Source organism: Cyprinus carpio, chromosome B2, assembly GCF_018340385.1.
Source record: "Cyprinus carpio isolate SPL01 chromosome B2, ASM1834038v1, whole genome shotgun sequence".
Classification (NCBI taxonomy): Eukaryota; Metazoa; Chordata; class Actinopteri; order Cypriniformes; family Cyprinidae; genus Cyprinus; species Cyprinus carpio.
The window spans coordinates 12,974,589-12,987,129 of NC_056598.1; the positions used below are offsets into that span (position 1 = coordinate 12,974,589).

The 12,541-nt window shown below is 35.9% G+C and overlaps 1 protein-coding gene across 2 annotated transcripts; it reads right to left on the reverse strand.

Moving 5' to 3' along the window:
* Window positions 1-4,359: 4,359 nt before the first annotated feature.
* LOC109059640 (polycomb complex protein BMI-1-B-like) lies at window positions 4,360-10,155 on the reverse strand. Of its 2 annotated transcripts, none has more exons than XM_019076809.2 (10): window positions 9,758-10,155; window positions 6,896-7,027; window positions 6,689-6,785; window positions 6,446-6,501; window positions 6,286-6,333; window positions 6,076-6,184; window positions 5,895-5,937; window positions 5,689-5,787; window positions 5,479-5,559; window positions 4,360-5,384 (listed from the first exon to the last, which is right to left on the reverse strand). In XM_019076809.2, the coding sequence occupies exons 2-10, from the start codon at window positions 7,011-7,013 to the stop codon at window positions 5,058-5,060; spliced, it is 978 nt and encodes a 325-aa protein (XP_018932354.1). In that variant the 5' UTR covers window positions 7,014-7,027; window positions 9,758-10,155; the 3' UTR covers window positions 4,360-5,057. The 2 variants fall into 2 exon arrangements, with proteins under 2 accessions (XP_018932354.1, XP_018932353.1); XM_019076808.2 differs by lacking the exon at window positions 9,758-10,155 and adding an exon at window positions 7,697-8,072.
* Window positions 10,156-12,541: the final 2,386 nt, after the last annotated feature.

Genomic DNA, 12,541 nt, shown 5'->3' on the forward strand with positions numbered 1-12,541 from the left:
CTGAGACAGAATACATTTTCATCAAATTAATTTATTTTTATTTTTATGTGAACTATTCCTTTAATAAAAAAGTCCAGTTTAAAATAACTAAAATATATTTCAATATATAAAATAAATTTAGCCCTGAACAAATATGACCAGAGTCAGAATAAAAATAAATAGGAACATTATTGTTTGAAAGTGTTTATTGCACTATCGCTCTTTAGCTGCAGGCAAATCTGTTTGTAACATTGGAAAAGAATGCAACAATTACTGCATTTATAGTTAAGATCCAATCAGCAAATTGGATTTAGATGATCTGCCTGTTGTGCATTGTAAAGTCTTGCACAGGAGCACAATATTTGCAATTGGCTCCGATAATAACGTTTAGTATAACGCCACTGTTTTTGCACATGATGTAATGCACCAAAACATTTATGCAAATGATTCCAGTTTTACCACTGGCTCGTGGAGGGTCATGCAATAGTAGCGATTCGTAGAATGTGTTAAGCACCTAATGGGTTACCACTTTTGTATCCCTAGTGAAAGAACAAAACATAGCCTGTTTTATGTTGTTTAGCTTTTGATTAGAGAACATCATATGAAAATGAAGCATATTTTATACCTCCCTTTTTTTACAATAATATTTAGCAAGTTTACAGTGGGCCGTTCTCTTGAGAATGCAGTTGTGCTGGCGCTATATAGATGCTTGAATCTGCGTATAGTGTTTCAGCTGCACTGTAAAGAGCGAGAGAATGCTGCCTCTTACTGTTGTTATCTCTCTCTCTCTTTCTCTCTCATCATTGTCGAAACTTCGTGTGATCCCAGAGACCTTTAGTATTATAAAAGTATATAGATATTGTGATATGTCTTCTTCTGAAATATCGTTTGCAAAGTACTCCTAAATATTCTACTGTATGTGTTGAAAAAAAAAAACTTTGAAAAATTTTACCTTCTAAAAACTGAAATATGAAAATTTTGTATTTGACTCATTTTTTAAAAAGAGACGTTTGAAAAATGTTATTTTCTAAAAAGGGAGAGGTGAATAGGACGAATCCTAAGGTGATTTTGCTGTTCCTGTGTAGATGTGTAAATATGCAGGTGTATTACGTGTTTGCAATATTATGTCAATGTTGCAGTCCTAAGGGTACAAAAAACGTAAAGATTTTCCTGAAATTGTTAACCTGATTAATTTGCTTAATTTACTCATTTGATTCCTACATTGTTGTTATAATTGAAGTTGTTTTTTGTTGCTCGATGTGTTGCTGTATTTGGATTTCTATCTTATCAATTACTAATTAGATAATAAGCAATGTCAGTTCTTGTTTTAGGACAGTTTCCAGTGGAAGAGGCGAGAGGCTTCATGAACACACACTAATGACTTTGAATTTGATGTCTGTACAGCACATGTGAATCTCAAAGAAGCCACTTCTATGAGCTCTTGGGGGAAAATGACTTTACTTTGTCTCAAATTGTATAGTTACGATCTAATGTGTTGTAATTTGTAAAAACATGCTTCCATGTTGATGGTGCAGTGTGAGTTTGATACTTTAATGTTTGAGGAAGAGAAGAAAGCATTGAAGGCAATGTGAGCCCTTTTAAATATGCTGTCAAAGGAAGATATTATCGGTTGTCAGTCTACTTGTCATAACTGTTATATACGTCATGAAAGTGTGCAGCTCTTGTGTCTATGTGCTGTAGGCCTAAAATATTTAAAAGCACTCTGTCCCATAAGCATTCCTCAATAAAACGATGCATTGCTCCGCTTGATTAATGGTTGCAATATTTATGTATTAAGGCAAAATCTTACTTTCAAAAAACAAACCATTAAAAAGTGCTTCCACTAAAAGGTTTATATTTGGATGTGTTCATCATTAAACCTATGGACAGACAAAATAATGGTTTATCAAATTTAAATTTAGCTAAGTTTTTGGTTTATATAATAGGAACAGATTTTATTTGAGTTTCAAAAGACTCTCAAAGTCAACAATTTGTAAATATAGTGATGATCAGAGCATGCTGTAACATTTTGTTTAAGGGGAGACACTGCAGGCAAAAACAGTTTTTTCATGCACCTGTCAATATTTAGATTTTGGGCTTTTTGGCTTTTCATAAAGTGTTTTTTCAGACTTATGGAAAGAAAACATCCAAAACACAGTGTTAAGTGTTTCTTTTATAGCACTTTATCTATTTGTGACAATAGATTTCAATTACAATACATATTTTTAAAGGCCGTTTTCTCAAAATGAGTTTTTTCTCCAACTCTGAGCCATAAATCTCCATTTCAGTGGCACTTACACACCGAACTTTACATATTTATTCCTGTCTATATTCTGAAGGTTTTTACAGAGGGATTTGTTCATATATAATTTTCTTGATTATATACAACATTTTATTCCCCCCAAAAATGGTGAAAATATATTGTTTTCTAGCTGTTCAAAGTATTTTCTGAATTATGGAGTGACAAAAAGAGATACTCAGAATTCCTTCTGACTTCATCCAGTGTTCAGATTTTTGTACTAGAAATTTATGCAAATTAGCGCATATTTCATTAAATAATACCTCATTTGCATATTTAAATATAACATTTTAGAAAACTTTTAATACAAATTTTTTTTTGCAATTATCAATGTAATGTAATCTTGGTAAGTAAGGTGATTACTGTTAGGTAATTTTTTTTACCCTATTCACCTGCAGTGTCTCGCCTCAAACTATAAGGACTAATATTACTATTCATATCTTAACCAAACCTGTAATTGTAGAGGTGCGCTACATGCTTACAACCAGAAGAGGGCGCGTCGTGCTGCCGTGAAGTTACATGACAATCTATATTGGCCAGAATCTACAAAACCGTTTATGTGAGGCTCGTATTTTAGGCGTGGTAATTTTTAATTAACCTTCTTGTATTAATATGAAAGGTTTTGCGCAGTAATTTCTATATCTTGACATTAAGTGCCATTCATTAATCAATAAGAGCCTTTGAACTGCTCCGCCTAAAAATGATTCTTTATACATGTTTGCGATACATTTGTGTTTCCATATGGTACTTATATTTAGGTTAAGACCCTTTTACCTTTAGCTATTTTTTTTTCAAAATCAGTAGGCCTATTGTCTTTAATTGACAAGGCAAACCCCAAAAGGAACCCCACTTGAGCTCAAGTACTCCAGAATAAATCGGTCCATGTTTAAACTGAGACGCTTCACCTCGGCTTTGCATTGTCACAGACATTAACCGCAGAAATCTTTAAAGCGGTGAATTAGCAATGAAAAAAAAAATCGCTTCGGCGTCAATATACCTATCTCTTTAAGACATTTTTTAAAAAAAGCTAATGTATTGTACTTAACTAATAGCTAATGTATTTTACTGCACTTTTTGTTCATTACTTTTTATACAAATATAACTCAACATTTAAAACGGAAGGTTTTTAATACATTTCGATCAAATAGTCAGCTACTGCCGCTAATAGGGCACCTAATTTACGAGATTATTCAAGCATGCGTTTAGGACAATTGATAGCCTAGATAACAGTCTATTAATCCAGTTCTATTAAACACTCTGTATGCTATTTATTCAGAGATCATTGGTTGGGCCTATTGATTTTGCTCAAATCATTGCGATTAACGAGACAGTGGGCCTAAGAATTTATCAAACGAAAGCTATCTGCACTAGGCTACTAGATTTCTTAATATTTGTACGTTTTCACCGTGGTCCTGCGGTGTTTTGACATTTGTGTGAATGGGGTCTGACACGGACAACAAAGACGAGCAACAAACTCTTTCAGAAACCACTATTAGCAACTACTACAATTGTTGCGGCTGGACATAGACCTTTATCAAATCTTTAACTTACTCTATGCAGTCAAAGCAAAATATAGCCGTTGCTAACCATTCTTAGTCGGCTATTTATTTATGCATTTATTTTAGTCTTTGACGGGTCTAGTCTTCTATAAACTTGTGTGTTTGGGGTTTGCACCCACACGGTCACTAGGCCGTTTGTTGTTTGAACGATGGGGTCACAGTGTATGGAATATGCAATCATATCTAGCTACTGATCACAGAAAGGCAGTAGTCAAAACACACTTCCTGCTCTGAACTGTAGAAATTACGAAAGAACACATTTCAGTTCATGAGAGCATCATACGGCTTTGTTAGTCGTAAACTATTAGCCCACAAATTAAAAATGTCGCAGTTTGGACCATTAAAATTTATTTTAGATTATTTATATTTGTACTGATAAAATAAAGTAGTTAGGGTATCAAGCAGCTTCTTTGAAATAAGAACCGAATTTACACAAGGTCAAAGTAGTTTCTTGTCGAAGAATAGGCCTATCGTAAACAATGTAGCAATGGTGGTTTTGTTTTATCAAGGCCACACAATGTATTTAGTAATAAAAAAAAAGTAAAATGTTTATTTAGACAAATGTTTCATATTGTACAACAGTAATGGATACATTGCCTTTAACAAATAACAGCTGAACAGAAATCTGACGCAAGAAAAAACATCTGAACTTTATGCTATACGTATACGGAGTAATCTATCTATCCTCGCGTGATAAATCGAAAACAAAAAAAGTTTAGCCTACTAGTCAACTTGGCCAGCGTGTAGGCCTACGTAGCATATTTTTTTGACACTTTCTTGCTTTATCCAAGACAATACTGACACTAAATTTCTGCCCTTTGCAAATTTAGTTTGGTGTTACACATTTCACCCGAAAAGAATCAGTACAATCTGGATAATCAAAACATTGCGCGTGCCTCCATGTGTTTTATTGTAGACTTCATGGACAAGGAAATGATTTATATACATTGATGTTCTAATCTAAAATGAACAAGTTTATAAAAACACCTAGATACATTCTCCTTCTTGTTGAGTTTCCCTCCAGTACTCTTCACAATATTAGTTATGCCATAGTAATTAATACAAAATAAACAATGCTGTGTTACAAAGTTTTCACACATGGTGACAAAACAAATATATTTCAAAATGATATAAAAAATTGAAGAGGTGGTTTATAAAGAAAGCATCTACATCACAGCTCTGTTTGCAAGGGGTTGATGGCTTTGGCATCCATAAGCAAGTCACCCAAGAGAGTTGGAGCCATTATGAGAAGTTTTGCAGACTTTGCTGCTGAAAGGACTTTGGCCATTGTGGCCCACTTTGGCAGAGACTCCGTTAGTGGTGGAGATATGGGGGAAGCTGGGATGTGAAGACTGAACAGGAGTGCTTGGGCTAGGCAGAGAGGGTTTGGATGGGGCGGCAGCAGCAGTCGGACTGTTTGGTTTGTCACTACTGGAATCGCTTTCTATATCAGGCCTTCTGCCGCCAGTCATATCATCCCTTGGGTTGCTCAACTTCATTTTTTTGCAACCAGGCCGAACTCTGTACTTCAATGGCAAGGGCCCGTTCTGGAAAATATCAACATGTTATTATCTTTGCAATTGGACTAAAATATAATAGCAGAGTTTAATGTGTTAAATTTATCAGACTTAATACTCCTACCCTTCTCCATGTGTAGATATAAGCAATGTCCATTAGAGTATAATAATCTTTCAAAGGCTCATCTTCATACATAACTTCAATCTGAAAGAGAAATATAATCTTAACTAAATCTTATCTTATATTGACAAATTCTTCAAAAGTGCAAAATGGGCGCTTTTACATCAAAAAGATGGCCACAAGTAAGACAAACAAATTTAGAGAGGAGGTTACCTGAAAGGTACATGGTATATCCATTTTACTTCGGAGAAATTTTCTGAGATGCATTACTGTCATAGCTGCAGGGCATTGTAAGTAGCGCTTTACATTCACCTAGAAAAATGAGATCATTACAAGAATTCAGTAAGTAGTCCCCTATAACCCTTTAAAACTGACTTTTATGAGTTCTAAAATATTTCATTTATTCAGAAATGAATTACCTCTTTTGTAGTTTCTTTTTCTTCTCCATCTTTACTGTCAATCCTGACCATTTTAAGAGAAAATAATAAATGCAATGTCAAAGCGTTTATTTCATTATTAATTTCATAAGCAACATGAAAGTGATCTCTCATGATAATGAAAATTACACTTCACACGGAGCTTATACTGAACTGAACCTACTTGTTCTGATCAAAAAACTCAATGGACAGACTGATGATCTCATCATCAGCAATGATTCTCTTGTCTTCATCTGCCACTTCTCCTCTGTCCTCATTAGAACCATTAGTAGCTGAAGCACAGAGAAATAATTACAACTTCTAGATTTAAAAAAAACAAAAAACAAGATTGCTTATGAATTAAAATATCACAATTATTATCTTAACATTTTACCATCAACTGGATGCTCCGCATAAAAATCTCTCCTTCGTTTCATCTCATCTGAGTAACAAAGGTACAATAAATACATGAGTACTGATTTAAGATTTTTTTAACATAAATAATAAAAAAATATAATTAAAATGCACAAAAAAAAAAAAAAAAAAAAACTTACTTTTGAACAGACCAGGCACCAGCTTGTAAACAATGTCCTGAAGGGTCTTATCTGACCTGAAATATACAACTATTTTTGAGGGGTATACAAACTGGGCCTTCTTTGATGTACAGAAATGTAAAGCTTTAATGTATTTTCTGGATGAACAAACAACATGGATGCTTATTAAAAGTATTTCAAAAATATTGTATCAAAAATTAGGCTATTTAATTAAAATAGGCTACTGTATTCCCCAGCCATTACCTGATATTGAGGAGAGGTTTTGTTTTATGAACTTGGACATCACAAATTGGACAATATTTGCTGGTCTCCAGATACCGCACAATGCACATTTTGCAGACTGTGAAAACAACAGAATACCGTTTGAGTTTGAGCCCAATTTGAACGCCCAACAAAGAAACGCATTAACGGTAAATAAGAATGAAATAATAGAGATTATGACAGACTTACATGAATGCAAACATTCGACAATAGTGGTCGCATCAATGAAGTATCCTCCACATAAAACGCACATCAGATGAGGATTTAGCTCCGTTATCTTGATTCTCGTTGTTCGGTGCATTGTCATGAGAGTTTGCAAACCTGAAAAACAAAAAAAAACAAACAAAAAAATATTCATTAACATTTACAGTGACATTTAGAAAAATATAAAGTCGGTTTATTAAGGCTAGATGGTCCGGTTTTAGTCTAACGTAGCCTACTTGAAGAGGACAAAAATGCGACAAAGCCAGACAAAATACTACATCTAACGTTAGGCTGTTTTAACGTGTTATCCGTTAATAGGCTACTATACTGACAACTCAAATGAACTAGTGTTATTCTAAATTCATTACGCCTTCGGTTAAACTCGTTGGCGTTTCAGGACAAAGTCCAAGCACAAGTTAAAACGGTTTTCTTTGATTTGCGCGGATGTGTACAGGTGAGAGTGAAAGCCAAATGCCCACACGCACAGTTGCTATGACGACGGGTTGTAATTGGCACTGTGCCAGTCGAAACGGAACCGCATACCTCAGATTCGCAGATGGACCGGATCATTACAAATGACCATAAATTCAACCAGTTAACGGTAAAACGCCACCACTTCCTCTCGACAACAGTGTTTCTCTCTAAAAAGCATGCGGCTAACGTTACTTGAACGTGGCTGCCATTTTGATACAGAAAGCCCCGTGTCCAAGCGAGTTCGCTCGCATGAGGCTGCGACCTCAGCCCCACACACTATTGTTTAAGAAGCGCTAAGTAGGCTACTATCACCTGTTAAACACGTCGTACAACCATAATTTCAGCACATTTCGCTTCCAAATGTGAAAGAGAAAACAAAGTGCTCTTCCCTGCCTTGCCGACGTCTTCAATGAGGAACAGAGTCAACGGAAGCTCGAGAGCTCGCATCTGTGATCCCGCAATCTCTCGACTGCGACATCACTGTATGTGTGGGTAACAGTAGTTCAACGTCAAATGTTCAAATATCAATATCCTGTAACTGCTAATGTTCACGTAGGCCTATACACCTTTCTCAATGAAGTGCTCGGAATTCAACGCATTGCCGTCAAATAAAATTAGACTCTTTACATTTGACACAGCCATAACATTAGTTGCATAGAAAACATAGAAAAATGTTTGACAGACCTATATAAAAGACATAGCCCACAATATTATAATAAAATAACTCAATAGCGTTCAAATACCGAATAGGCTACCTTTAAAAAACAAAAGTGCAGAACAACGCACTGCATTTCAGTGAGTGATAAAAACTATTCAAAACACCTGTTAAAAATTATTTCTGTAGCCTGCTTTCCCTTCTATATTATTTAGACTAACAACTGACGGTATTAAATAAGTTAGACTGAATTATTTTACAAAGGCTAAGTGAATTTGTTGATTAGTAGATAACGGAAACGAGCTGACCAAGTTTCCAGCAGAGGCGGAAAAAAACAGGTGTGCTTTGGTTTGGATCTGGCTGGCCTAAAGAAAGTCTTTTCTTAAGCTTGTCCGATAATGAAAACTCATAAGAACAATCTATGTGGTTTAGTAATAATATTCAGATTACACTATGATTCGCATCTGATAGCACATTTAACACTCTGCAAACGGAACTGTTGTCTTTTCTGTGAAAGAAGAGGTCTAGGTCAAGGAAAGACTGCAGTTACAGTAAATCTGTCAGTTTTACGTATTAGGCTATAGGCTAGTGCAGATAGCAGAGTCATATCTTGATATTCGGGACTACTATGATGAGTCTTATTCCTTTTATTGTTAGAAAGATGATCGCAAGCAAGCATTTTATGATTTGACTATGAAACATTTGCGGTGTGGCAAAATGTGTGGAAAATATAGCCTATAAGATTAATAAATAAATCAGTGAGGCACGGCATGGTGGAACGGTCAGATGAGAAAAACAAAAGAGAACTGTTATCAACCGATGTTAGACTATATTTACATTATCTAATTTCTTGGATGGAGTTATCAACAATATTTTGACAGAGCGGGGGTGAGTCACAGCCTATTCAGTTAACAACTGATTAATAAAGACAATCTATATTGTATATATCAGACTTAAGAAAAAATAAAATAAAAAACAAATCTTAGAATTAGGACTCCTGTCCTACTTTGACCAAAAAAAAAAAACAAGGTTCGGTTCAGTCTGACGTGTCCTTGTCCAACCAAGTCGCAGGGCAGCTGCATAGAATCGAGACAGTGTTTGTGTTATTTTTAAAAGCTAAATACAAATCACAGAAGCCAAGTTAGGCTACATTCAGTGACAAATAAACAATTCATAAACAAGCTCGAAAACATATTTAAAATAGGTTGTAAGTTAACATCCTCAAAACAATGTTCTGGTTTCGTGTGGTTCAGAAGGAGGTACCCGCATACGCACATGAATTTAAGTTAATAAAATTAATCGACGACATCAAAACACGGTAAAGTTAATTTTTCCTGAATATACAATCTCTAGACTACTCAACTCTATAAAATAAAATATCTAATGTTTGATTTTCGATCTTGGAGAAATGGATGAAAGTGGTCACCCGTTAACACCTGCCCCAACTCGCCTGTTCTTCAGCGCGCGCCGAGTTTTAAGATTAAAAACAACACATGAAGAGAATATAATATTCCAGTTTTACAAAGATGACATAGCCTACTCATTAACATGTAGGCTATACTGTGTTACAATGTGTCACCGGTTACGTTTCATAAAAAAATGAGACAAAACTGAAATGAAATTCGTACGTATGAGAAACACTCATATAGGCTATAGCTATAAGAGGCAACATCTCCTAAGAGAGAAAAGGAAACAAAAGCACATTAAAGTGTACATACCCAGTGTATTTCGCGATGGTTTCTTAGCTTTGTTGTGGTAGACAATGAAACTTGAAAGTCGATCAGCAAAAAATGAATGCTACCAAAGCGGCCATCTTGGAATGAGCTGCAGACGCTGTCAATGGCTCTAACGTTTCACCGCCGTGCTCATTGTGGCCTTTTTGCGCAATTGCACATAGGTTAACGTAGCTCACCCTTCGCCGACACTTTCCGATTTGATTTACAGATAAATCCACAGATTCCGGTCATAGATGGTAAATTCCAGAGGCACAGTTCTCCTGCACGGCGATCTGAAAAACACAGTGCCTGATGGTTCAGTGCAAACTGACACAGTCCCCAAAATGGCTTAGTTCGACCGCCCCACTCCACCACGTGATCTCATTCCTTACGGGTAGCCTGGGAATTAGTGGTGGGGTATATCATCAATAGGGTACCCCTCTGACGGATGTCTTTGTCAAACATCACCACTTCTGAAGAGGAAAATCCCTCGCCAAGCCTCGCAGTTTGGTCGGAATGATTCTTAGACTTTAAGCAATGAAGAACTTTTAGAAAAGCAGCGTTTCTCTTTATTTTCACAAAAATCGCATGTACTGCTAAATGCCCAAATGCAGAACAAGCAGAAGAGTAATTTTGAATAAGTCAGAATTAGACTGCATTTAAAAATGGCACAAGTTAGGCAAACAGAATGAGGCAAGACGCTCTAAATGCTTTCTCTATCTTTCAATTCACGCTGATTTTCTTACCTGGTAAGATTTAGATTTTATTGGCCAACATGTTCACAGAGCATTATGCAACTTATGCAGAATATAGGCTACGCATTTTACTTCAATGACCGTACTGTCAGCTAATGTAGCCTATATCAACAAGTAAAGCAAAAGTTCGAAAATAATGAATTTTTACATTGTTTTGCTGTTTTTTTTATGTTTGTTTGTTTTTTAGATTGTAGGCCTACTTAAAATGTAAAATTATTGTGCTTTCTGGTAAGAGGTAACAATCAGTTATTTATACGATAAAGCTGCTTTTATTCACACTCACTTTCGAAGTGGTTAAGTGAAGAAAAGTTGGGTGGTGAAATTTTAGGTGGTGCACAGTTAGCTATCTTAACGATGTGTTTCTAAATGTCATGCCTTAGAAGAGGCAACTATGTAGGCTATCCTTTACAGCAATGTTTTGCTGCAGTATTTTGCCAAATGCAACATGCATCCTAATGTGGCTACACAGAAGTAATTTAGCCTTTGAACCCTTGTCTCAAAAGAAACATATGGCGTTCTAAGCCAAGCCATTTTTAGTAAATTACTATTATGGCTAGTCCCGACTTGAATGTTGGGTTTATACAGCGTCGTTGTTGTTTTTGTTGTTGCTGTTGTTTAGGGTGTTTACAAATTTTTGCATTTACCTTGATGGCTTTCTTGTAGTGTAACAGATCAAGTTACATATAATTTTTCAGTGATTATTAGATAATCAGTGAAATTGTGAGCGCGCCTATAGTTCGTGCACTCGATAGGTTGGTGTTTTTCTCTAGCGCTGGACTCCCCCGTTTAGGGCACCGTGTTCAGCTGCAAACCACACGCGCAGTCTGCCTGCCATGACGTCAGCTGCTAATACAGGCACTTCAGCGAAAACAAAGAAGCTCACATGCTGGCGGAAACCCGAAGCACTTCAGCTTTAACCGTACCGGGTTCTGCAAAACCATAAAGCTTCTTCGGTTACCATCTACCGTAGCAGTTTCACTAATCTATCGCTACAGTAAAAACATGCCATTAGCCCCGCGCATGAATCGAATTGGTCAAGGTATACGCCAATTGTAGGCTAATTTCAGAGAGTGTCATTTTCTTACAAATATACCGATTATATCAATAGCCTACCTATTTCTTTATTCCGACTACAGATGTGACTCGTCAAAATGGCCGTATCTCAGTCGCCTATCGGGTGTTAATCCAGCACGGAATCTTGAGCAACAACTCGAGAGAGATGGGCTAATGCCCTCCTCTTCCAAAAACTGTAAAGTTATTGACAACTCCATAGTGTCTATGCATCATTGAAAACTACTCCAGTATTAAATAAATTTGTGAAGAATAAATGCTTTCCACGGTTTCGTATTTCCCCATTCCTTGCGTGATTAAATGTTGACCCGAATCTTATTTACCACATCAATACATAACTATTTTAAAGCACGGGCTCTTTTGTCTTATCCTTTATTCGATCATTCTTAAGACCTTATATGAAGACGATTTAAAGCGATTTATTATAACATATATAAATGGCAAATAAAACGAGAAGATCTCTCAAAAATGACCATGCTCAGTGACTGCGTTTCCTCTTTTGTCTTACCTATTGGGTTAAACTTTAATGACACTATTGATTATTGATTGTTTACTGATTCCACAAAATTGATTTGTGGACTGAATGGGAGCTGGAGGTCAGGACTTACAGATACAACCGCTTTGAGTTTGTGTTTAGTTGCCTTTGTTGGTCTTAATCGAATGATGACGATTTCATGAATAAACATGAATATTGTTCCATTATATTAAGCTATAAGCACACGAATGAAACAACGTGTGGAGAACAAATATCAGTAGGCTATAGCCTAGCCTATGTTAATATTACTGGTTTAATCATTCATAGAAATTTAACTTTAAATTTATTGTCGGGTAGCCTGTATGTTAAGTCAAAGAGCTTGTTTGCATTTTTTCCTTGTTTTTAAACAACACCTCTCTGCGTATCGCTCAATACTTTCAGTGTTAAGACATTAATAAATTGTTTTTATTTTAGATTACGTGTGGC

Coding starts and splice junctions, on each gene's coding strand:
- LOC109059640 (XM_019076809.2), bottom strand. CDS start 7,013: ATGACAATGCACCGAACAACGAGAATCAAGATAACGGAGCTAAATCCT. Junction 6,502..6,688: donor AAACCTCTCCTCAATATCAG/GTAATGGCTGGG, acceptor TGTATATTTCAG/GTCAGATAAGACCCTTCAGG. Junction 6,334..6,445: donor GGTGCCTGGTCTGTTCAAAA/GTAAGTTTTTTT, acceptor TTTGTTACTCAG/ATGAGATGAAACGAAGGAGA.